The 25,261-nt window shown below is 52.0% G+C and overlaps 2 protein-coding genes across 3 annotated transcripts in view; both read right to left on the bottom strand.

Annotated features, from left to right (window-relative positions):
- Positions 1-11,378, bottom strand: part of REXO1 (RNA exonuclease 1 homolog) — a 30,836-nt gene extending 19,458 nt beyond the window's left edge. The window contains exons 1-3 of one of the 2 annotated variants that reach the window (XM_028713457.2): positions 10,982-11,378; positions 3,949-5,603; positions 2,250-2,354 (exon numbers count right to left, since the gene is read on the bottom strand). In XM_028713457.2, coding sequence (XP_028569290.2) covers positions 2,250-2,354; positions 3,949-5,603; positions 10,982-11,363 — 2,142 coding nt within the window. In that variant the 5' untranslated portion in view covers positions 11,364-11,378. Of the gene's footprint in view, positions 1-2,249; positions 2,355-3,948; positions 5,604-9,174; positions 9,266-10,981 lie in introns of those variants that run through there. The other variant, XM_028713458.2, reaches the window with a different exon arrangement.
- A 1,834-nt stretch (positions 11,379-13,212) lies between these two features.
- Positions 13,213-24,687, bottom strand: KLF16 (KLF transcription factor 16). Its single transcript, XM_028713930.2, has 2 exons — positions 24,067-24,687; positions 13,213-18,117 (listed from the first exon to the last, which is right to left on the bottom strand). Exons 1-2 carry the CDS (start codon positions 24,335-24,337, stop codon positions 17,834-17,836), a joined length of 555 nt encoding a protein of 184 aa, XP_028569763.2. The 5' UTR covers positions 24,338-24,687; the 3' UTR covers positions 13,213-17,833.
- Positions 24,688-25,261: the final 574 nt, after the last annotated feature.

Genomic DNA, 25,261 nt, shown 5'->3' with positions numbered 1-25,261 from the left:
CTTCAGGTTAAGAACAGTTTCAGGTTAAGAACGGACCTCCGGAACGAATTAAGTATGTAACCAGAGGTGCCACTGTATTTTAAATGCACCTCTGGGTTATTTGTGGGGCCTGCCTGGTGTTTTTGCATGAGTAGAATGTGTGCTTTTATTTAAAATGCATCTCTGGGTTATTTGTGGGGCATAGGAAATCGTTCATTCCCCCCCCCCAAAAAAAAAATAGTCCGGCCCACCACATGGTATGAGGAACAGTGGACTGGCCCACAGCTGAAAAAGCTTGTAGTGGGATGTGATCCGGCAAACGCCACATGGGCTACACCAGGGGTCTGCAACCTTTAAGACAAAAAGAGTCACTTGGACCCGTTTCCGAAGAAAAAAAAACTGGGAGCCGCAAAACTCGTCATTATAAAAATAACTTTTTGGTCACTTTTTTTATTATTTCTTTGTTTGAATTACTCCTCCTCATAGAAATAAACGTTAAATTAACAAGTTACCTTTTTTTGTGTGTGTGTTCTTCACTCCCCTTCAAAACAGTGACCAGCGTACATGCCCCCTTTCAATGCAGTGACCAGCGTACATGCCCCTTACAATGTAGCGGGCGGGCGGGAAGGTGACGTCGGGACGGTGCGTGACTAACACACGCACCATCCCCCATGCGACGTCACAGCCAGTACAGCGCCCACCACAGTGGGGAGTGTCGGGGCGCACAATGCGCCTCCTCCCCTCGCTAGTATCCGCCCCGGAGCCGCGGCAAAGGTGTAAAAGAGCCACATGCGGCTCCGGAGCCGCGGGTTGCAGACCCCTGAACTATACAGACCTTTGTCGGCAAGGTGATGCCTCTGCTTTTTAAGATGCTGTCTAGGTTTGTCATTGCTACACCCAGTATGCAGCAAGGCCGCCTTTGTTCTCTCCCCACGGCCTGCCTCAAACCCACTGCGAGGTAGTCCGGGTACAGCGGTGCTAAGGAACAGCGAAATGTTTGAGCTTCGCCATTTCCAACTCATTTCACCCATGTCCCTTATCTCTCTGTTAGATCTGGGGGGGGGGGGGGGACGACGACTAATGGACTGGTGGGCGAAAAGCACAAGACGTTATTTGTGCTGACCACAGACCTTACTTGTCAAAACAAAGCTTTCGCTGCAAGGCCGGGGAGAAAAAGGGGTCAGCACACACCACGCAAACATCGAGCCATTAAGAGCTCTCTGGTTTCGTTTCATGGGGTGAAAAACAAAGCCCTACTGCCTTTCCCCTCCGGAGCGGAAAATTCCAATAAAAAGAAACCGGGGAGGGAGGAGAGGACAGATGTTGTTGGACCACAAATCCCAGCATCCGTGGCCACTGGGGGCTGATGGGACTTGGAGTCCAAAGACATCTGGAGGGCCAAAGGTTTGCTGCCCACCCCGATCTAAGAAGTGGTTTTCCCCTCTCTCAGGAAGGGAACCTACGGCCTTCTGCACGTTGCTGGACTCTCTCATTGTCCGTGACCATTGGGCTATGCTGCCTTGAGGCAGACGGGAGTCTGAGACCCGATGACGACATTCAGAACCCCAGCAAATCTGAATATTCAGAACAGGGTGGAGAAAAATCAATGATTTAAAAAAATAATCAATTTTTTTTATTATTTAAATCAGGTTTTTTTAAATTAAAATCTGATTTTTAAAATAAAATGCTTTGGGAGGAAAAATCTTTCTATAGATACATTATAGTCCAATAAGGAAATAAGGATTTGTTTCCCATTTTTCATGTGTGCTAAAACTCCCTCTAAGCTTTTTGTTTTGTTTTTAATCGTTTAACCACATCAGTTAACAAACATGGATACATACGCTACGATGTTACGGTCTTAGTTAAATGAATTACTCAAATTGTTGTTAAGGAAACGATCCGTTTGTCTCCTGGCAATAAGGCACAGCAGAAAAGTTGCCCAAATATAAGCAGTTAACTTATAAAACCTCACAACAATTTCATAATGATCTGTATTTCTAACAGTATAGCCAAATCAGTAATCCTTGATATAACCGTAAAAACTACTCTGAAAATGTATAATTCCAAATGTATGTCTATTTCGTATCGCAAAAGCCTGTTTTCGTAAGGCGGCGGATTTAAGCTTCGACTTTTCGCGGTCGGAATTTGAAGGGGGTGGGAAGAGTGAGGTTTATATTCAGGCAAATACGGTAAACCCGGTATCTTTGGGCATGATCCAGCTGCTGCTAAGGGTTTTCTGATGCTCTCGATCTCCCCTGCTATCCACTTACGTTCCCTGGCTTTGTCGCGTGGGAGATCCTCCGCTTCTGGCCAGGAAAGAGCGTGGTTAGACAGTCTTCTGCCGGCTTTTCCTCGGTCCCTTCCTCTTTCGACGGCTGGCGGGGGGAAGAGAGGGAGGGAGGCAGGGGATAAAAAGAGAGAGGGTTACCCAAAGTGAGTGAAGGCTTTCTGCCACACCACCAATTGCATACTTTACTGGGAAGGAAAGTGGGAAAAGAGCCTCGCCTTACAGTAACAGAAGCGAAAGCGAAAGAAAGAAGATTTGTGGGGAGGGAAGTCACTTCGCAGAAGCAATTGCACAGGGGCCGGCCCCCAGACCACGTGGGGGGCCGGACTATACAGTGGTACCTCGGGTTAAGTACTTAATTCGTTCCGGAGGTCCGTACTTAACCTGAAACTGTGCTTAACCTGAAGCACCACTTTAGCTAATGGGGCCTCCCGCTGCCGGAGCCCGATTTCTGTTCTCATCCTGAAGCAAAGTTCTTAACCTGAAGCACTATTTCTGGGTTAGCGGAGTCTGTAACCTGAAGCGTATGTAACCTGAGGTACCACTGTATTTTGGGGAAAAAAATTGAACGAATTCCTATACCCCATAAATAACCCAGAGGTATGTTTTAAATAAAAGGACACATTCTACTCGTGTAAAAACACGCTGGTTCCCGGACCGTCCGAGGGCCAGATTGAAAAGGCGATTGGGCCGCATCCGGCCCCCGGACCTTAGGTTGTTGACCCCTGCCCTTGCGTGACAAACTGGAAGCTGCTTTCTCAGAAAGTCCCGCCGGGCACAATGGCCGTCGCCTCACAACCTCCTGGCCTGCAGTTGCAGTTGAAACCTTCACCTGGTTGTAAATATTAAGATGGTACCAGCAAGAATGAGTCTCTCTGTAAAAAAACGTTTTAAATCAAGTCTTACTGACTAGTGATTTAAGTCAAATCCACCCTGATGCTCAGTGCTACTATTTCTGCGATAAATCGCCCTTAGCCTTGAAAAGGCTGTGGGTAGTTCAGGCAGTACAGCACGAGACTCTTAACCCCAGGGTAATGAGTTCGAATCCCACCTTGGCCGAAAGATTCCTGCATTGCGTGGGGTTCGGCTAGGTGACCCTGGTGACCCCTTCCAACTCTTAAAAATTATATGATTCCGATTCTACAAAAGGGTCTGAGCAAATGGGTATTGGCCACAGAAACACCTCCCGTTTTTACGTTTCACTCGGAATAGCTAAACTCAAAAGAATTAAAGGAGTGCGGACCCCCCCCCCCCACAAAGCAGCCTCACCTGGGTTAAGTTGGAGCGGAGCCAGAGGGGCTTTCTTCCCAACCTAAAGGTAAAGGTAAAGGGACCCCTGACCATTAGGTCCAGACGTGGCCGACTCTGGGGTTGCGGCGCTCATCTCACTTTACTGGCCAAGGGAGCTGGCATACAGTTTCCGGATCATGCGGCCAGCATGACTAAGCCGCTTCTGGCGAACCAGAGCAGCACACGGAAACGCCGTTTACCTTCCCGCCGGAGCGGTACCTATTTATCTACTTCCACTTTGATGTGCTTTTAAACTGACTGAGCAAGGGTGCTCACCCCGTCACAGGGATTCAAACCGCCGACCTTCTGATCGGCAAGTCCTAGGCTCTGTGCTTTAACCCACAGTGCCACCCACCTCCCTTTCTCAACCTACCTACCCCCAAACCTCTTACCTGCTTCCCCAGCCTGCCTTTGTCTTCTGTCTTGACGTCGGTTGACTCGTTAAAAATCCGAAGGCACTCCTCCATGGGGTCCGACTCGAAGTCCACGTCCCTCTCCAGGACCGAATAGTCGAGCTCGTCGGAAGAGGAGGACGAGGAGGAGGAAGAAGGAGGAGCAGCTTTGGGAGCCTTAGGGCGCTTCGCCACCCCGTTGTCCCGGGGCGGAAGGAAGCAGCAGCCGTCGTCTCGGTCCGAATCTGAGCTCACGTCCGGGAAGGCCACAGGGTGAGGGTGCCCCGCTTGTCCCTCGTCCCCGCTCTCATCCCCGAAGAGGTCAGCGTGGCTCAGAGCCCGCCGTTTCGCCTTACACTTGGCTCCGGGGCTCTCTGCGGGACCCTTCGAAGGGGGCCGCTTCCCTTGCTTGTCTTTACGTTCAGCCTGCAAAGCCTCGGCCTTGGGTCTCAAGCCCCCGGGCGGGTTCAGCTTGCCCTGTTTCTTCACGCTGTCCACCTTCTCTGCTCTGGGTCCTTGCGTGACCTTCTTGCACGTGCCAGAGCTCCCCGCTTTTGCAGCCTTGGGGGGCTCCTCCTGCTTCTTCGAACGCCCGTCAGCGTGGGATTTGCCGCTCTTCTCCTTACTCCTCTCTCCATTCCTGCGCTGAGCCTTCGCTTCCGCCTTCTCCTTGTCCGCAACCTTGCCACGCTCCCTCTTGCCGTCCGCCGCGTGGCCGCCGACGGCCTTCTTTTTCACCTTCTCCTTCGGGCCCCCCTTGCCCTCGCTCGTGTCCCTTTGGGGGGGCACCTTGGCCAACCTTTCCCCCTCCTCCGGCGAGCCCTTGACGCCGCCCTCGATGTCCCCCATATCGTACTGCACCGCCGTCTCCTTCATTTGCCGAGAACGGGAATCGGCCCGCGCGGACCCCTTCCCGCCTGCGGGACCCGCTTTCGGTTTCGAAGGGAGGACGGGAGCCGCTTCGCGCTCCTCTTCCGAGTCGGAGAACCTGGCGTCCGGCTCGGGGCCGCTCCCTGCGTCGCAGTGCTTCTTGGGAGAAGGCGAATACCCCTCCTCTGGGTTGGCCTCCCTTTTCCTCTTGGCCCCTCTCTGCTCCTTGGCTTTGCTCAGGAGCCGGGCGGAGTAATTCGAAAGAGGGTCGTACTCCAAGTCCGTGGACGGCTTGGAGTTGTCGAGGGTGTATTTGTTCTTGGCCACGGTGCAACTGTACTTCTTGGGCTGGGTGACCACCGTGGGCACGTACTCCAGCGAGCTGCCCTTGGCTTTCACCTTGTCGGAGGAATCCAAGGTGTATTTGGTGGAGCGGCTAGGAGCGGCCACCGCAAGGGGGGTGGGATTGTAGTCGGCACTGCCGCCCGCGCTGTAGCCCCCGGGGTTATATTCCAAGGCGGCGAAGGACTTGGGCGCTGCTGACCCAGAGGCCTTGGAGACCAGCGACGGGGGCTCGGAAGAGCCGTACTCCTTCGCCGTCCCCAAGAGCTCCTCGTACTTCTTTTGCTCGCGCTCGACTTCGTTCTTGACGGCTTCGATGGCCTTGTTGACCAACTCGAGCTCCAGGATGCCGGGCGCAGCCTCGGCCATCTCCTCCAAGGAGCCATTGCGGCTCTGCGACACGGGCTTGGGAAGCTCCGGGTTGTAAGGGTCATAGCCGCACCCTGCGGGGGGAAAGAGAAAGGGAAACGTTACGACTTAGCATCTCTCTGAGAAATCCCATCTAATTTTTAAAAGAAAACGTAAAATCCACCAGGCTGCATCAGCGATGCATCAACTGCTGGCCTGGCAAGACAGAGTGTTAGAAACTCAGATACAGTGGTACCTCAGGTTAAGAACTTAATTCGACCTTCTGATCAGCAAGTCCTAGGCTCTGTGGTTTAACCCACAGCGCCACCCGCGTCCAAAATGAGCCTGGGGCCTGGCAAATTTCAAACACTGCCAGACAGCAACTGCTGCCAAGCCAGTACACATTATGTATCTTTTAATTTAAAAAGCAGAACATTAACATTTATTTATTGGTTTTTCAGAGCAATATAGTACAGATGGTGTTGGACGAGAGGGCAAGAGTTCTGGCAGGGTATTACCAGTGGCAAAACCAAAACGAAAAATAAATATTGCAAGCCTGTAGGTGATCAGAAGGTTGGCGGTTCGAATCCCCGCAATGACAGGGTGAGCTCCCGTTGTTCGGTCCCTGCTCCTGCCCACCTAGCAGTTCGAAAGCATGTCAAAGTGCAAGTAGATAAATAGGTACTGCTCTGGCAGGAAGGTAAACGGCGTTTCCGTGCGCTGCTCTGGTTCGCCAGAAGCGGCTGAGTCCTGCTGGCCACATGACCCAGAAGCTGTACGCCGGCTCCCTCGGCCAGTAAAGTGAGATGAGCGCCGCAACCCCAGAGTCGGCCACGACTGGACCTAATGGTCAGGGGTCCCTTTACTTTTACCTTAGGCAGGGGCTGTTGTGTTTTAACTGACTGTATGTAAACTGAGTCTCTAAGACACGTTGCGTGGAAGGCAATGAAGTAATCAGCAGCCGAGACACCAGTCCTCACCATCTCAGGCCTATCTGCTCTGCTGGGTTGCCCTCACACTCCCGCACTAGAGAAAAGGGATAAGATTGCTTCAAAGGTTTTAGGGGCAGACACGAGCCCATCACAGCTACTCCCCCCATTTTGTGGGGACCGTTGCTAGTTGGAAATAACAGCCCTGCCTTGGCTAAGAAGGCATAATCTCTGAAAAAAGGGACCAAAAGGAGGAACTAAACTACTACCTTGCCTTAACCAAACTGGAAGCGGCGGGGAAAGGCTTTTCAGAACAATTGCCCAATACAAACACTTCTAGGAAAGGAACTATTGCCCAAGACGGCTCTGTTTTTAATCAAGTTCCTTAAGCCGGTCGCCTGAAGAGCAGAGATAAGCCCATTTTCGGTGAAGCTCGCTTACAGAAGCCACCCCAGAAACGAAGAGATATAAATCTCCCGCCGCCACAAGCCACTCCGGCCAAACTTGCGGAGTCAACCTATTCCTGGAAACGGCTCTTCGTCGAGAACTAACAGAATTGTCAAACGCGTTCGAGGTTTTGAAAAGGAGTGTGTCTTTGCCAGGGTAGCGCAGATGATCTCCCCACGCTGCTGTGCTGCCTTTTAGAGCTTGCCGGACTCGATCCCAAAGCCACAGGTTCCCCATCTCTGATCTCACAGAATTGCAGAGGCAGCCCGTTCCACTCTTGCCGCCAGAAAGCTCTTCCTAATGTTTCATCTGATCTCCTTTCTTGACCATCAGGAAACAAGCTAAGAAGACGTAAGAATGCCTCTGTTTACAAGAGGTGCTCCTGTCCTGAGATGAGGGACAGGGAAAACTTCTATTCCCCCCCCCCAAAAAAAAATGATGCTTGGACTCCCAACTCCCACATGGCCAATGGTCAGGAATTGTGGGACTTGCAGTCTAGCAATATTGGGGAGTGGGAGGTGTTAAAAGGTAAAGGCAAAGGTACCCCTGCCCGTACAGGCCAGTCTTGACAGACTCTGGGGTTGTGCGCCCATCTCACTCAAGAGGCTGGGGGTCAGCGCTGTCCGCAGACACTTCCGGGTCACGTGGCCAGCGTGACAAGCTGCATCTGGCGAGCCAGCGCAGCACACGAAACGCCGTTTACCTTCCCGCCAGTAAGTGGTACCTATTTATCTACTTGCACCCGGGGGTGCTTTCGAACTGCTAGGTTGGCAGGCGCTGGGACCGAACGGCGGGAGCGCACCCCGCCGCAGGGATTCGAACCGCCGACATTTCGATCGGCAAGTCCTAGGCACTGAGGCTTTTACCCACAGCACCACCCGCGTCCCAGACTGGGAGGTGTTGGCCAGCGCTGAATATTGCAAAGTGGGGGGGGACAGGGACCATCATAAGTTGCAGCAGCTCAGGAAACATTACTGAAAAATGGAACTGAAAGGCTATTTTGACCTCCACCCCCTTTACATACAAAACCGAGTTTCACCCCTGTGAAATTTGTCTCGAAAGAAAAGACAGAAATGAGGCGGCGAGTTTCTGGACACCTGCAGTTCAAAGCTTAACCCAACTTGTCTTATAATTAGCAGGGAGAGATGATCGCGGGAAACGGATCTTTGAAAATTTGCCAATCCCCCCCACAACGCTCCGAGCCATTTCAGCACCCGATTTAAGGGCAATTAAAAGCAAAACAAAAACGAAGCTCTTCTCTCTAATGAAGGACATGGAGAACAGCGGCTTCGTCCCAGCGAGATGGTGAAACAGATAACTGCAAAGGCCGTTTGCTAATTACCTCTGCCACCTTTCTTTGCGACCTGGGTAATTCAAGGCTGCCTCTTCAGTGGAAGTTAAACGTGCAACATATACAAAATAAATTTAAAAAGTGCCAGGTTCAAAACGCTGGATACTCCAGGGGCGGCTGGAGAAAATGTGGGCATGTGGTTGTGTGTGTGTGTGTGTGTGTGTGTATACACACATCTTAAAAAGCAGAGACATCACCTTGCCGACAAAGGTCCGTATAGTTAAAGCTCTGGTTTTCCCAGGAGTGATGTATGGAAGTGAGAGCTGGACCATCAAGAAGGCTGATCGCCGAAGAATGGATGCTTTTGAATTATGGTGCTGGAGGAGACTCTTGAGAGTCCCATGGACTGCAAGAAGATCCAACCTCTCCATTTGGAAGGAAATCAGCCCTGAGTGCTGACTGGAAGGACAGATCCTGAAGCTGAGGCTCCAAGACTTTGGCCACCTCATGAGAAGAGAAGACTCCCTGGAAAAGACACTGATGTTGCGAAAGATGGAGGGCGCAAGGAGAAGGGGACGACAGAGGACGAGATGGTGGGACAGTGTTCTCAAAGCTGCCAGCATGAGTTTGACCAAACTGCGGGAGGCAGTGGAAGACAGGAGGGCCTGGCGTGCTCTGGTCCAGGGGGTCACAAAGAGGCGGGCACAACTAAACGACTAAACAACAACAACTAGAGAGAGAGAGAGCGCGTAAGCACAGGAAAGCTTAGATGAAAACAAAGGATTTCAAGAATGCTTCACAGGTAAGTAGCAGAGAGTGAAGGGTTACACAGTCTACATACAAAATTTACCAGCCGCATTGTAGGCTATTCGCCTGGAAGATAGCGTGCCTCACCTCCAGAGAGCGGCCAGCAATAGCAATCTTTTTTTACCCGGCACCCCAAAGAAAGAACACCAAGGATAGCAGGATTCAATCTTTTTTAAAAAATATATATTTTACCTGGGCTCTCGTGGGTTAGCAAGGAACGGAGGTATTTGTTCATGTTTTCAACTCTTATTTTAACGCGAGGATGTCATGACTGCCCTCACTCCTGTGGCAACAGAGATATATCAGAGGGTGGAGGAAACTGGTCACAGGTCCCAGTTTCGCAGACTCGCATGGCTTTTAAAGAGACACTGCCCTCTTTCAGTTTTCAAGGGCGTTAGGTTTCCTGTTGTTTAACTTTCCCACGAGCCTCCAGAGACCCCCCAGTGCAGGTAAAACACGAATATCACCCCCCCCCCAGCTTTTTCAGATTGGTAGATTCAATATCTGAAAGCGTTAAGCTTATTCATTTGCCAAGTCCATTGTTTTTTTTCTTTTAAAAAAGAAACATGGGATACATAGATGAATAGGAGCGAAAAGAACGCCTGAACATATGCATAGCACAATAGACAGATAGATAGAGAAATATTGATATATCTAGTGATAGATAGATAGAAGCACAAGAGTCCCTGAGAATACGCAGAGTGCCTTCCCCTCCTGTGAGGGTGGGTGGCGCTTCATTTCCCCCTGCCTCCCTCCCTCTCGACAGAAAGATAGATTTATCAATATATCTAGTTATAGATAAGATAGATACATAGATGGGAGTGCGAGAGCCCCTGAGCTTACACAGAGCACAATAGATAGATAGATGAGATAGATAGATAGATATAGATAATAATATATAGATGTATCTAGTTATAGATAAGATAGATACATAGGTGGGAGTGCGAGAGCCCCTGAGCTTACACAGAGCACCACAGAGAGATAGACTGATCAATTTAGATAAGGTAATAATATATAGATATATCTAGTTATACTGTAGATAGATACATAGATAGGTATGAGTGCTAGAGGCTCTGAGCATACGCAGAGCACAACAGATAACTAGATAGAAAGGTAATGATATATGGATATACCTCATTATAGATAGATAGACGGGGGCGCGAGAGCCCCTGAGCATACGCAGAGCACCTTCCCCTCTCTCCTGTAGGTGGGCGTGGCTCCCTCCCCCCCCCCTCTTTCTTGATAGATTTATGGGAGGGCAAGAGCCCCTGAGCTTACACAGAGCACCACAGAAAGACAGACTGATAGATAAAGATAATAATATATAGCTGTATCTAGTTATACTGTAGATAGATAGATACGAGTGCCAGAGCCCCTGAGCATACGCAGAGAACAATAGATAGGTAGGCAGACAAATGGATCGGAGCGCAGGAGCATAGGCAGAGTGCCCTCCCTCCTGAGGGCAGGTGTGGCTCCTTTCCCCCACTCCCTCCCTCTCGACTGGCCCCTGAGCATACGCAGAGCGCCTTTCCCCTGAAGGCGGGCATGGGGCCCTTCCCCCCTCCCTACTGGCGCCTGAGCATACGCAGAGCGCTCTGTATCTATATACCTATAGATATATGGGAGCACAGGAGCCCCTGAGCATACGCAGAGTGCCTTCCCCCCTCCCCCCGGCCCTTGAGCATACGCAGAGCGCCTTCCCCTCCCCCCTGAGGGCAGGCGTGGCTCCCTTCCCCCTCCCCCCTCCCGGCCCCTGAGCATGCGCAGAGCGCTCTGTATCTATATACCTATAGATATATGGGAGCGCAGGAGCCCCTGAGCATACGCAGAGTGCCGTCCCCTTCCCCCCTAAGGGCAGGCGCGGCTCCCTTCCCCCTCCCTCCCCCCCTCCCCCTGAGCATACGCAGAGTGCCTTCCCCTCCCCCCTGAGGGCGGGCGAGGCTCCCTTCCCCCCTCCCCCTCCCCCCCCGGCCCCTGAGCATGCGCAGAGCGCCGTCACCTGCTGCCGAGGCGGAGGGCCTCCTGCTGCTGCTCCTGGCCGGGGTGGGCCTGGCCTGGCCCTGCTGCGGCCCGGGCGGGTGCCGGAAGTGGCAGTAGGGCCTGTGGCAGGCGGTGCCGAAGGGGCAGTCGACGCCTCGCAGGAAGCCGCTCGAGCGGAGCATCCCGGCGGGGCATGAGGGGAGAAGGGACGAGGCCAACCGCCGGCTCTTTCTTCTTCTGTCAGGCCGCCGCCATCTTGGCTGAGGGCAAGGCCGGGGGCTTCGCCGCGCCGCAACGCGTCTGCGCCGCGCGGGCCGGAAGCCACGCCTTCCCCTCGCGAGACAAGAGAGGAGGAGCTCGAGAGGGGCGACAACGCGCATGCGCCCCGAGCGGGCGGCCATCTTGATTGAAGCCGTCTGGTTGCGGGGACAGGGAGAGGGAGGGCAGCCACTGCGCATGCTCCTTAAACCACAAAGGGTGGAGGCTTCGGGAAGCTTAGAAAAGGCGCCATGTTAGCTAAGGGCAAACGGCCGAGAGGATGTAGGGTTGCGCCAAAGCGCATGCTCGTTGCCAGAAGGGTCCTCAACGCCCACTTTACAGTGCCTTTCCAGGACATGAGGTGTCTTAGAAAGTGCCTGTTGGAAAGTTGGAATAAGGAAGGGAAAATGGGGTAAAATCACGGCCAGAGGGGAACGGGCATGAAAGAGGAAATGGGGATTTAAAGAAGGAAATCGTGGAGAAAGGGGAAAAAGGGGAACTGAGCACAAGTCTCCAGGCTGCCAACTTTTTCTTTCCCCCAGAAAAGGCTCCTCTGCCCTTAAAACTGCATTTTTTTTATTAAAATTTTTACAAAAATACGACCTGTCTTGAGTGTCTTTCCTCTTCTCTCACCTCGCAAAAAAAAAGGGGGGGGGAGATGCACAATAAGGGGACTATCAATAAACCACAGAGCCTAGGACTTGCCGATCAGAAGGTCGGCGGTTCAAATCCCCGCAATGACGGGGTGAGCTCCCGTTGCTCAGTCCCTGCTCCTGCCAACCTAGCAGTTCGAAAGACGTCAAAGTGCAAGTAGATAAATAGGTACCACTCCGGCGGGAAGGTAAACGGCGTTTCCGTGCGCTGCTCTGGTTCGCCAGAAGCGGCTTAGTCCTGCTGGCCACATGACCCGGAAGCTGTACGCCGGCTCCCTCGGCCAGTAAAGCGAGATGAGCGCCGCAACCCCAGAGTCGGCCACGACTGGACCTAATGGTCAGGGGTCCTTACACTTGGGGGGGGGGGTGTTATGCGCAACATGTCTTCTTCAATCCTCTTTCTAAATAACTTGGCAGATAGCTTATAAAAACAGCAATCCATGTAAAACAAAGAGAGTCCCCTTTCCCACCCCAGATCAGTCTCGTGGTGAACTGCTGTGATTCCCGCACCAAAGGGGGTTGGTTTGGATGTCCTTTGGGGAGCCCTCCAACTCTCCCCATTCTCCGAGAAAATTCTGATGTTCTTAAAAACAAAGCTGCCGTCCCAAACACATGGACTAGGGAGAAATAATAATAATAATAATTTATTATTTCTACCCCAGCCACTCTGGGCGGCTTCCAACAAAGATGAAAGATACACTAAAATATCACATATTAAAAACTTCCCTGAACTTCAGATGTCTTCTGAATGTCAGGTAGATGTTTATCGCTTTGACATCTGATGGGAGGGCGTTCCACAGGGCGGGCGCCACTACCGAGAAGGCCCTGTGCCTGGTTCCCTGTAACCTCACTTCTCGCAGGGAGGGAACTGCCAGAAGGTCATTGGAGCTGGACCTCAGTGTCCGGGCAGAACGATGGGGAAGGAGACGCTCCTTCAGGTATACTGGACTGAGGCCGTTTAGGGCTTTAAAGGTCAGCACCAACACTTTGAATTGTGCTCGGAAACATACTGGGAGCCAATGCAGGTCTTTCAGGACCAGTGTTATATGGTCTCGGCGGCCACTCCCAGTCCCCAGTCTGGCTGCCGCATTCTGGATTAGTTGTAGTTTCCGGGTCACCTTCAAAGGGAGCCCCACGTAGAGCGCATTGCAGTAGTCCAAGCGGGAGATAACAGTAGTCCAAGCGGGAGAGCATGTACCACTCTGGCGAGGCAGTCTGCCGGCAGGTAGGGTCTCATCCTGCATCCCAGATGGAGAGAAAGCCCTTCTTGAGACACAGCAAGGCATTTAAGGGAACATGGAGGAAATCAATTTCACAAACAGCACACAAGACCCACAAGTAAAGCAGTTTGTCGTTTTTATTTTTCAAGCGGCACACCCAAAACACACACACACACGAGCTTCAGTGCTTCTTTAAAAATAACAGGGGGAAAGGGTGCGTGGGATATTGACAATATCTCAAATCGTCCACCACGATGCACGGGTTTTTTTCAGACCAGGAGAAGGGAACACGTTGTCAAATAAATACATTGTGTAATCCGCCATTTGCACAAGCCGTACGGCAGGGTTTGCCAGCTGTTTTGGCAAATTTTCGGCTGCCGAGCGGGTGGCCAGACCCTCTGGCCATGCCTCTCCCCTGCCTGCCAAGACAGAAATTAGAAGTGCATGCACACCCAACTCTTCCGTTTCCAGCGGATCTTGAGAAAAGACCTAGTGCCCCATAGAGACGAGAAAGGAACTTTGAAAGATTGGCACTCTCCCCAAATTCCACTTTCGGCACCCTGTGCTTTTCAAGGGAGAAAAACGACAGCCATGGGGCTTTGTGTGGGTCTCAGAGGGGGAAGATATCTCAAGATTTAGGGCAGAACTCCCCAAGTTTTCTCAGAAGCAGCCTGGGGTCACATAAGCCTACTTTTAAAAACACCGGCCAGTTCAATGTTACTAGTGCAAACATAGCCACAGCTACGCAGGGGGAGAAATCCTATTTCATTCAATGGGGTTTGCTCCCGGGTAATAAGAGGCTTTAAGGAATGCAACCTCAGGTTTTGGGGTTGTTGGTTTTGTGTTTTGTCTTATAATAAACTAAAAAGTTTTAATTAAATAGTTTTAGCTTTCACCAGCTCCTGTTTTCTGAGCTGCAGGAACTGTCCGCAAAACCCTTTTAAGATCTGCAGGGTTGACCGACAAGAACGCAAAGAAGATCCTTCGAAAGAAAATGTGATGAAGGCATTTGTGTTCGCTGTTTCTCATAATAAACATACTGTATTTTTTGCTCTATAAGACTCACTTTTCCCCTCCTAAAAAGTAAGGGGAAATGTGTGTGCGTCTTATGGAGCGAATGCAGGCTGCGCAGCTATCCCAGAAGCCAGAACAGCAAGAGGGATTGCTGCTTTCACTGCGCAGCGATCCCTCTTGCTGTTCTGGCTTCTGAGATTCAGAATATTCTTTTTCTTGTTTTCCTCCTCCAAAAACTAGGTGCGTCTTGCGGTCTGGTGTGTCTTATAGGGCGAAAAATACGGTAGATGGATAGATGGATGGATTAGGACTTTGGACACAGTCAGCCTCCTGTCAGCGCGTGGAAATCCCCAGGTGGGTGCAGATTTCTCGGCCGTAAAGGAAAAAAGACGTCGCGCCTCCGACCAAAACCAACATTGCCCCCCCTTAAAACCTGCGCTGCAATTCTAATCCGCATTGCAAACAGACCAAACAAACCCCGAACACTCAACCCACGCGCAGCTTCCCCTTAATTCGCACGCTATTCTTTACAACCAAAAATAAATAAATCTACTTGCTTCCGTTTAAAAAATATCTCTTGCTTAATTACAAAGGGAGGAGGGAAGGGAGATCATAAATATATAATTTCCCCAGATAACAGGAATTTGAGGGGGGGGGCACGGGAATGACGGTTCCCTTATTAGTCCCTGAGAACTCAGGAAATTTCAAGATGGGGGTCAGGAGGAAGATTATCCCAGGCAAAACTTCCAGCTGTTGGTCAGCTGTTGTGCTTCCCAAAATGCCTTGCGCTTCCCAGCCTGCAGATATGGGCATCTTCCGGTCTTGAGTTCGAATCCAGGGCCTCATGGAGGCCGGGCAGTGTATCCCGGAAGGGCCTAAATTGCTATACCTGAAGCACCAAGGTTTATCTAGTTTGGGGACGAGGAACCTTTGGCGCACCAGGTGTTGTCGAACTACAAATCCCATCAGCCTCTGCTGCCAGGGATGATGGCAACTGTAGTTCCGCAGTATTTTCCGGGCTCAAAGGCTCCGTGAGCTTGGCCTAGCTTTATGGGGCACGGATTGCGCTTGGGGTTTTGCACAAAGCCCGGATTGCGCTTGGGGTTTTGCACAAAGCCCGGATTGCGCTTGGGGTTTTGCACAAAGCCCTGCGTTCGAACCTCGTTCCACCAGCTTGCAGACGCTCTGCCCCATCATCCGGCGCCGGCACGGAGACATCGCTTTTCTCCCCAAAGTGCAAGCACATGTCCCTTCTCCGGTTTCCCAAAGGACCCTGGACGGAAGTCCGGATCCGACGGGGTGAAAACGGGAGCCTCGAAAAGCAAGAGGAAGAGGGAAAAGCGGCCGCTCGCCCTGACTCGCTCCTCCGACTCGAGGGCGTTTTCCGAGGGAGGGAGCAAGGCCACTTCGCAAGCAAGGCGGACAGCGGCGCCGCGCAGGCGCCGAAGTTCGGTCAGCACCAACCCGTAGACCGAGCAATCGCAGATATGGCTATTGCCAGCTTGGCAAATTAAAAAAAAAAAAAAAAACCACCCTCCCGCGCCGAGGGGGTACCTGCACCCTGCGAGCAAGCCTCGCAACTGCATTTAACAAAGGAAGAAGGAAGAGGTGCCTTCAGGGCCCCGATCCAGCCCTCTGGAAGCACCAAGGCACCGAAACTCACGTTAAAAACACGCACATATATCTATTTCTCTTTATCCACACCCTGAAATACAGCTCTGCTGGGGAGGAAGGGGAGGGGGGGGAAGTGCTTTAAAACGTGCCCAGCATCCCTCGCAAAAACTCGCCCAGGCTCTGGTGGTGGTGGTATTTTTTTTGGACTACAAAACCCATCATCCCTGACGCCTGGTCCTAACCAAGCATGATGGGAGTTGTAGTCCAAAAACAGCCAGGGACCCAAATCCTGGGCGACACAGACTTCTGCTTCTTGCAGGCTCCGCGGTCTACCTAGCTCAGCGATGCCCACTGAGCGGCGCCACTTCCCCGGAAACCGAAGCGAGTTCCTAGTCCTCATGATTGTGGGCAAAGCGATTCCCGGCTTGGCTGTAAGGCAGGCTTGCAAAGGGAGGAGGAGGAGGATAAAATCCTTAAGCCTTCTCCCCATCCCCTCCCAGATCAACATCTCCCCCCCCCCCCCGACCGATGCAGATTCTACATTTAAAAATAAAATAAATTACACTGTTTTTATATATATAGATATAAAAATAACAAGAACAGCCACACCCATAAAAACAGGTCCTCCATTTTCTATGTACAGATATTAAAACTTGGACCCGGTTCAGAGGGGTTATTTACAAATTTTAGGGATAGGTTACCCACTAGCGATGCTCAGCTAAGTCCCAGGGAATAGGATTGACAGGTATACAAATCAAACAGGCCTCTGATGCAGACAATGAGGAGAGGAGTTTCCCAAACTGGGGTCTTTCGGATGCTACTGGACTCCAATGGTCATGACCTCCGCCCATTGGGCATGCTGGCCGCTGGTGTCCAGCACCCGGGAGGATACAGGCGTCCCCATCCCTGTTCTAAGAGGTGTTCCTCAACTCTCAGGAAGGGAGCGCCTTTTCCAAACAGAGGCATTCGTCTCCCCATCACCCCTAACCACTAGTCATGCTGGCCTTCGGGTGGGCTGGTGGGAGCTGCGAGCCGAACCCCACCTGGTTTTTGGAGAAGGTGAGCAGGTTTCGGCTGGCGAACGAGGGAAGGACAGAGCGATCGCTCCTCTGTGCAGCACACACAAACGTACCGTATTTTTTGCTCTATAAGACTCACTTTTTCCCTCCTAAAAAGTAAGGGGAAATGTGTGTGCGTCTTACAGAGTGAATGCAGGCTGCGCAGCTATCCCAGAAGCCAGAACAGCAAGAGGGATTGCTGCTTTCGCTGCGCAGCGATCCCTCTTGTTTTTCTGGCTTCCGAGATTCAGAATATATTTTTTCTTGTTTTCCTCCTCCAAAAACTAGGTGCGTCTTGTGGTCTGGTGCGTCTTCTAGAGCGAAAAATACGGTATTTGTTTTCCCTTTTAAGGCTGGGTTCCGATTAATTGCGGGCAGCCGTGACAGCAAGGAATAGATTATTTAGGGGGGAATATATACTTCTGGTGACCAGGTTCCGGGAACAAATGACGCTGGATTAGCTCGGACAATACCGTACCCTGTTTAAGAGCCTCTCGGAGTCATCTGTTCCCCGCAATCGTTCCCCCCCAGCCAGAGGCAGTCTACCTTTGGTTACCAGATCCGGGTGATGTGCAATTGTGGACACCTCTGTCCCATTGTACCATATAAGTGAGCTTCCTAGAACCATGCATCTGGCCAAAGAAAGGTTTGGCGGGTTCTAGACTACGTTCCCCCCCATTTCCTGAGTATTGGGGAGCGGGGGAAGGGGGCCGAGAATCCAGACTTTTCCGGAAAGTGATAGGGAGCGGCAGGGTGGGACGATTTGGACACCCAACCGAGAACGTCCCTTTGCGTTGGGAAACCGAGGGAAAGGGGCTGCGAGGGGAGCCTAGACGCCGGCAGAAACCCCGGCAGACGTGGGGCAGGGGAAGGTGGAAAGTTGCAATCGAATGGACCGAAGCAAGTCGCCTGGAACGGTTCCTCTGATCGCCAGCGGCGACCCTTGCTCAATGGAGGCGCCCAAGATGGGAACCGGAACAGGCCCCCTTCGCCCAGCGGAGGGTCCCTGGCGGGCTGGGGCCAGCAAAGCATCGTGGGTAGCAGCGGGGCCGTTTCAGGGGGCGGGGCTGTCGTGGGCGGGGCTCCCGGCCAGACTGCTTGCGGCAGAGTCACTGGGAGAGGCGCTGTGGCATTCGGGTCTCCGGACCATGTCCGGGCGGAAAGCCGGGTGGCGGCGGGCATGCTTGGTCAGGTGGTCGCTGCGCATGAAGCGCTTCTCGCAGAGTGGGCAGGCGAAGCGCTTCTCGCCGGTGTGGGTGCGCAGGTGGCGTGCCAGCTCGTCGGAACGGGCGAATCTCTTCTGGCAGGAGGGCCAACTGCAAGGGAACGGGCGCTCGCCTGCAAAGCAGAGAGAAAAGCAAAGCGTGAGTCGTGTTGTCGTTCGCGGTGGGAATGTTAAGCGGGAGTAGCAGGGTGGATACGATTTATCCCTTATTTATTTATTTAAAACTTTTATTGATAAATTATTGCATATTGTAGAATAAGTTTGTTTCATGTTCTGGTTTGTGTTTGCAAGTATTGCAACACAAACCAGAACATGAAACAAATTATTCTACATAGATACATACACCTCATACATACATGCATACATACATACACAGATACATACACCTTGCCAACAAAGGTCCGTCTAGTTCAAGCTCTGGTTTTCCCAGTAGTGATGTATGGAAGTGAGAGCTGGACCATAAAGAAGGCTGATCGCCAAAGAATGGATGCTTTTGAATTCTGGTGCTGGAGGAGACTCTGGAGAGTCCCATGGACTGCAAGAAGATCCAACCTCTCCATTCGGAAGGAAATCAGCCCTGAGTGCTCACCGGAAGGACAGATCCTGAAGCTGAGGCTCCAAGACTTTGGCCACCTCAGGAGAAGAGAAGACTCCCTGGAAAAGACGCTGATGTTGGGAAAGATGGAGGGCGCAAGGAGAAGGGGACGACGGAGGACGAGATGGTGGGACAGTGTTCTCGAAGCTGCCAGCATGAGTTTGACCAAACTGCGGGAGGCAGTGGAAGACAGGAGGGCCTGGCCTGCTCTGGTCCAGGGGGTCACAAAGAGGCGGACACCACTAAACGACTAAACAACAACATCATACACCCCTCAACTTAAGATTACAAAAAAGAAAAAGAAAACAAGCATACAAACTAAACATATCAGACATAAATTTTGACTCTTGGAGGATGGATGGTGGTTAACAGATTGCAGTTGAATCCTGACAAGACAGAAGGACTGTTTTTGGGGGACAGGGGGCGGGGCTGGTGTGGGGGACTCCCTGGTCCTGAATGGGGTCACTGTGCACCTGAAGGACCAGGTGCGCAGCCTGGGGGTCATTTTCAACTCACAGCTGTCCATGAAGGCGCAGGTCAGTTCTGTGTCCAGGGCAGCTCCATCTGGTACGCAGCCTGAGACCCTCCCTGCCCACAGACTGCCTTGCCAGAGTGGTGCATGCTCTGGTTATCTCCCGCTTGGACTACTGCAATGCGCTCTATGCGGGGCTACCTTGGAAGGTGACCCGGAAACTGCAACTAATCCAGAATGCGGCAGCTAGATTGGGGACTGGGAGTGGCCACAGAGACCACATAACACCGGCCCTGAAAGACCTACATTGGCTCCCAGTACATTTCCGAACACAATTCAAAGTGTTGGTGCTGACTTTTAAAGCCCTAAACGGCCATGGCCCAGTAGACTTTGGGAACGGATTAAGTTTGGAGCTTTTGTTTTTGCTATTTATTTTGCATTTTTGTTTTTGAGGCCTTTTCGGTTAATTTGCTTTAGTGACTGTGTAGAACCCAGTTCAGCTACTGATGGATTGATCGTGTGGCTGAGGAAATGGATAAAACCCAAACCATGACCATCATCAGTGCAGGTAAGGGGAAAAAATCCATTTCAATTTTTACCATCTACAATACTGTCTTATTTATTTTATAGTACGGTACATTGATTACTGGGGACGCGGGTGGCGCTGTGGGTAAAAGCCTCAGCGCCTAGGGCTTGCCGATCGAAAGGTCGGCAGTTCGAATCCCCGCAGCGGGGTGCGCTCCCGTTGCTCGGTCCCAGCGCCTGCCAACCTAGCAGTTCGAAAGCACCCCCGGGTGCTAGTAGATAAATAGGTACCGCTTACTAGCGGGAAGGTAAACAGCGTTTCCGTGTGCGACTCTGGCTCGCCAGAGCAGCGATGTCACGCTGGCCACGTGACCCGGAAGTGTCTGCGGACAGCGCTGGCCCCCGGCCTCTTGAGTGAGATGGGCGCACAACCCCAGAGTCTGGCAAGACTGGCCCATACGGGCAGGGGTACCTTTACCTTTTTACATTGATTACTGCTTTCATTTTATGGATCAACGGTCTGTTTTAGGGGTTGCTTTTCAAAGTCTGGAACGGATTAATCCATTTGGCATTACTTTCTATGGGAAAGCGCGCCTTGGTTTTGGAACGCTTTGGTTTTGGAACGGATTAAGTTTGAGAACCAAGGCACCACTGTAAACCGGTCCTTATTGGGGACTAGAACCTTGACTTCGGTTAACTGGGCTCTGCCGTGCCAAAGGAGCGTGTCGCAGCAGATGTCTTTGCAACCTAGTTCATGCCCATGAGAGTTTGCTGCCCTTAATCTCCTCGTGGGAGGAAAGCTAAGCCAGGAAGGCAGATGTCAGGATTGCACAAGCAAAGCCTGCATACCGTGGAGTGTTTTTTCCCCCCTCTCTCTCTCCTTTTTGAGTGTCTGTTTACCCAGATGCAGCCCTGCTGCTTCGACGCTTTGTTTTTCTCGACAAAGCTGGCGTGTGCCTTTGCAAGATGGGGTCTTATAAACACACCGTGAAACCACCGCTAACAGCTCTCCATCGAAGGAACTATCTGTTCCAAGCTTGTTGACAGCTCTCTCTCTGCGTATAATATGTGCCAAGAATTGGATTTGTTAAATTATTTTTGAATGCCACAACCGCTGCTCGTATTTTGTTAGCTAAAAAGTGGAAAACCCAAGAATTACCAACAATAGAAGAATGGCAGGTGAAGATGATGGGATTTTCGGAGCTAGCCGACCTAACCGGAAGAGTCCGGGACCAGAAGAAGGAGGAGGAGTATCAGGAAGAGTGGAATAAATTTAATGACTATTTAGTTAAATTTGTTAAGTTAAACTAACTGAAAATAGCTTGCAGATACTTAATGGGCTTAGGGTTTTATTTATGTTAAGTGATGAATTTATATGTTTAATTCCATAAAGTGAAGCTATAAGGATGTTAATGTTTAAGTTAAATTTCATAAAAATTGGGATTTGGGAAACCGTTAAAAGGACATGCAATGAAATTCAACCAAAGGGAAGCGAGGATGTCACTTAACAAAGTTAATAACTGTAATTTTCAACAAGGCTATGATCTATGTGTGTTTATTTGTTGATAATATTGTGAAAACTAATAAAATTTTTGGAAGAAAAAAAAAAGAATTGGATTTGTGTATCAGGACACTAAACCGATTAGGCGTTCCGAAGCAGCGAGTTCTTCGGAGAAATAAACAAACACCAGTTTACGTTCCGCCGAGGCGATAGGGAGGGTAAATCTGCGGTTCTGTGATGGCGGTTCATCTTCACCTATCGGTCTTCCTGAGCAGGAGCAGTCTACCTGGAAAGCGAGAACTTCGGAATCCAGGAGCAGGCTGTGGTTGTGGGTTTTTTGTGTGCAAAAATCCTTGCCGCTCTTCATTTTGGTTACGGCAAAGAGAGGGTTCCCTTTCGAGCTCCTGAATATCGTTTTGGTGAGAAGGCGGTCTGTAATAAAGCCTCTTTCTTGATCAGATGGGAAAGTGTGTTTGTGTTTGCTCATGTAATGAAACCCCCGGCTCTTTGTGTACCTAAAGTGTAGCCTTTTGTCCACAGGCAAACTTATATTTGCTGCAGTATCTCCACACACACCCCCTTCCCCACGGCCCTCAGAATGTTGTCAACTGGGGAATGTGGCCCCAGGCAGAAAAAATGGGTTTCCTGGCCCTTGCTCTCTCAGCCCAGGGTCCGAGGTCACCCAGTGAGTTTACGGACGCAGCGGCGATTCGAACCCTTATCTCCCAGGTCCTAGCTCGCCGCTCTAACCAATACACCACACTGCCGTTCTAGAGCCCTTCTGCTGTGGGGCAGCTCTCTAAATTAAGGAGGCCCATAAATATGGGGAAAGCGAAATTTCACTTACAGAGAAGGATCCGAAATAAGTCTCCGTGATTTGGAAAACCGTTAAAAGGATATGCAATGAAATTCAACCAGGGGGATGCGAGGAAGTCACTTAACAATGTTAATACGTGTAATTTTTCATAAGGCTATGGTTCATGTTAGTTTGTCTTATGTGTTTGTTTGTTTATAATGTTGTGAAAACCAATATAAAAAATTTGAAAAAGAAGAAAGTCTCTGTGAAGCTTGCGGTTTATTTATGTATTTATTTATTTATTCTGGGTTTCGGTTGGCGTTTTAATGCGTTGTAAACCGCTTTGAGATTTGTTCTTTGTTACTATAAAGCGGTATAGAAATGAATAGCGATGTTTATAGTAATAAGTCACGCGGCCAAAACAAACGCGCCGACATTCTGTTGTGGTGACAGTAACCTTGGTTTAAGATTCCATTTGGCAATTAGCTACTATACAGTGGTACCTCGGGTTACATACGCTTCAGGTTACAGACTCCGCTAACCCAGAAATAGTGCTTCAGGTTAAGAACTTTGCTTCAGGATGAGAACAGAAATTGTACAGCAGCAGCAGGAGGCCCCATTAGCTAAAGTGGTGCTTCAGGTTAAGAACAGTTTCAGGTTCAGAACGGACCTCCGGAACAAATTAAGTACTTAACCCGAGGTACCGCTGTATCTGAGTTTTTTAACTCAGCACGTTGCGGGCACGGTGCAAATGTCTACAATCCGAACCAGGGAAGCCACATACTTTTCTAGCAGCGAACAGTTCCTCCCCTTTTAATACAAAATCGGAATTGGACACTGTGCCATTTTCCCTCTCGCTCGCCTGCAAATTCCTGTAAAAGGCCAGGTTTTCGGTTGGTAACCGGTCTCTCCAGGGCTGGCAAAAGCGATCTTTGCCCGTTTCGTGCCCATCCCACTTCGCCACAACCTTCCCACCCACTCTCTTAAGGTGTTTACTTTCTGATGGTTTTTTTTTTTTTTTTTTGGTGGGGGGGGGGGTTGTAAATGGTTGTGTTTGCCCAGCAGGTCTGGGTGCAGAGCCCAGAAACCAAGCCGCAGCCAAACCCCTCCCCAAAATGAAATTTCCACACAGCAGGTCCCTCCCACCCGCCCCCCTCCCAAATCAGGCCACCCTGGGCCAGCCCCACCCGCCGCCCCACATGGCAAGACATTTGCCAAACAAGAAGTGGGCGAGATTTGAAGCCGGGAAAAGATTTCCAGAAGGTTTTTCTTCAAATTAGGGAGCAGGGACATGGGCGTAGCCAGGATTTTTGCTAGGGCGGGGCAGGCTTTTGGTGGGGTGGGTGGAGGGGGGAGCAGCAGAACCACAGATTTGTATTGATTAGCCCACCCCACCCCACCCCACCCCCTTACACCCCTAGGCAGGGGCGTAAAGCAAAACCCGGCGCATCCTCCAGTCCTTTTGGCAAGCGAAAGCCCTACCGGATCAAATACGCTTGTTTGCTTGTTCTCCGGCGGCCGAGGTAGACTGCGCCTGGCCCCGGAGGCTCGACCGAACCTGGGATTTTGATCCTCAAGGGGACATATCGATAGGATACGAGACAGATCTAAACCCAAGCCGCCCACTCTGGAGAGTCTCCGCATCCCACCCTCTGCGCTCTCCGGGCGCGCTTTCGCAGCACGTGGGGCCGGGATCGCTCAGCCCACGCGCGGGGGCGTGGGAGGGGGAGGTAAGGCGGCGGAGGCGCGCCCGGGCGACACCGGGTAAGGGCGGGCAAGAGAAACCGGCGCAGAGGTCTCTCTCGCGACGTGGGTGGGCTGCGTAATGGCCCGAGCCCAAATTCAGGAAATGCGTGCGTCGACGCCGCCCAGAGCGAGCGAGCGAGGCGCGGTCTCCCCACGTGGGTGGAGGCCACGGGGGTGGGGCGGGGGAGGGAAAGCGAGGCGGGAACCGGCCGGAGGGGAGGGGGGGCCTCGGGGTTCCGGGGGTGCCACCTTGAACGAAATATTGCGGGGCCCCCAGTAAACCTGCACAATCCATCACATGGCGAGCGTTTGAATGCCTATCCACTTTTGGGGATATGTTGTCGAAGGGGGGGGGAGGCCCCCTGGGGTGTAAGATGGAGGTGGGGGGGAGAGAGACTGGCCCCGGGCTGGGGGGGGCGGCCCTTACCCGTGTGCGTCCGGAGATGCGCCTTCAGATGGGAAGATTTGCCGTAGATTTTTGCGCAGCCCTGGAAAGGGCACCGGTGCCTCTTGGCCGCGCCGGAGAGGTTGCCTGCGCCGTCGGGGGTTCCTCCCAGGGCTTCCCCCGCCGCCTCCGGCGGGGCCGCGACGATGGGGCGCGCCCCGCGCTCCTCCTTGGCTCCGGCGGCCGGGTGTAGCAGGGCTCCGGTGGAGATGGAAACGAGGCACTCGGCGGCCAGGTAATCCAAGCCCGACATGATGGCACCGCCTTCCTCGCTCCCCCCAAAAAAGCCGTCCAGGCGGCTCCTCGCCTCCTCCTCGGATGGACAGGCTTGCGCGCCGCCGCCGCTCCGCCTCGCCCCTGGCGCAACGTGGAGAGACGGCAGGAGGGGAGGGACGCCGGCGACCGTCCCCGCCCAGGCTGGGCGGCGCGCGCTCTCGTGCACGCGCCAGGGGCGAGGGCAACTGAGGCTGCGACGGTTTGACCCTCCTACCCGGCCAGTCTCCACCCCTGGGTTGCCGTCGGAGGGAGGAGCGCGCAGAGGGTGGAGCGCAAAGAAACCAGGCTGGGACGCGATGCCGGCGCGTCTTTCTTGGCGCAGGCTGGGGCGCAAGCCCACAGGCTGCGGCTGGGGGGTTTCTCCCGAGTTTGCCCCCGGGGGAGTTTCCTCCCCCCCCCCCAGCGATCTCCCCCCAAAAAGCTCAGCAACGCTTTGTGAGATCTCTCGCCATAAAACTCAACAACTTTTTGGCCCGCCGCCCATCAAATATCTATCAAAGAAAAGTCATTCTCCGCGCACAAGAGAGCCACCTTGGCCCCGTGGGTGCCATGCCCTGGCGCCGAAATTGGTGGGTGCCCGGCCCCATCATCATCATCATCATCATTTATTATTTATACCCCGTCCATCTGGCTGGGCATCCCCAGCCACTCTGGGCAGCTTCCAACAAAATATTAAAATACAGTAATGCATCCAACATTAAAAGCTTCCCTTAACAGGGCTGCCTTCAGATGTCTTCTAAAAGTCTGGTACAGTGGTACTTAATTCGTTCCGGAGGTCCGTTCTTAACCTGAAACTGTTCCTAACCTGAAGCACCACTTTAGCTAATGGGGCCTCCTGCTGCTGCCGTGCAATTCCTGTTCTCATCCCGAAGCAAAGTTCTTAACCCGAGGTATTATTTCT

The sequence above is a fragment of the Podarcis muralis genome, chromosome 18 (assembly GCF_964188315.1).
Source record: "Podarcis muralis chromosome 18, rPodMur119.hap1.1, whole genome shotgun sequence".
In the NCBI taxonomy this organism is placed as follows: domain Eukaryota; kingdom Metazoa; phylum Chordata; class Lepidosauria; order Squamata; family Lacertidae; genus Podarcis; species Podarcis muralis.
Note: the sequence above shows the minus strand (reverse complement) of the source record. Positions and strands in the feature narration are given on the sequence as shown.

Bases quoted from the DNA above. Each gene is read 5' to 3' on its own strand.
- KLF16 (XM_028713930.2), bottom strand. From the start codon at position 24,337: ATGTCGGGCTTGGATTACCTGGCCGCCGAGTGCCTCGTTTCCATCTCC. The intron at 18,118-24,066 runs GTAAGGGCCGCC...TCTGCTTTGCAG, and splicing joins GCATCTCCGGACGCACACGG to GCGAGCGCCCGTTCCCTTGC.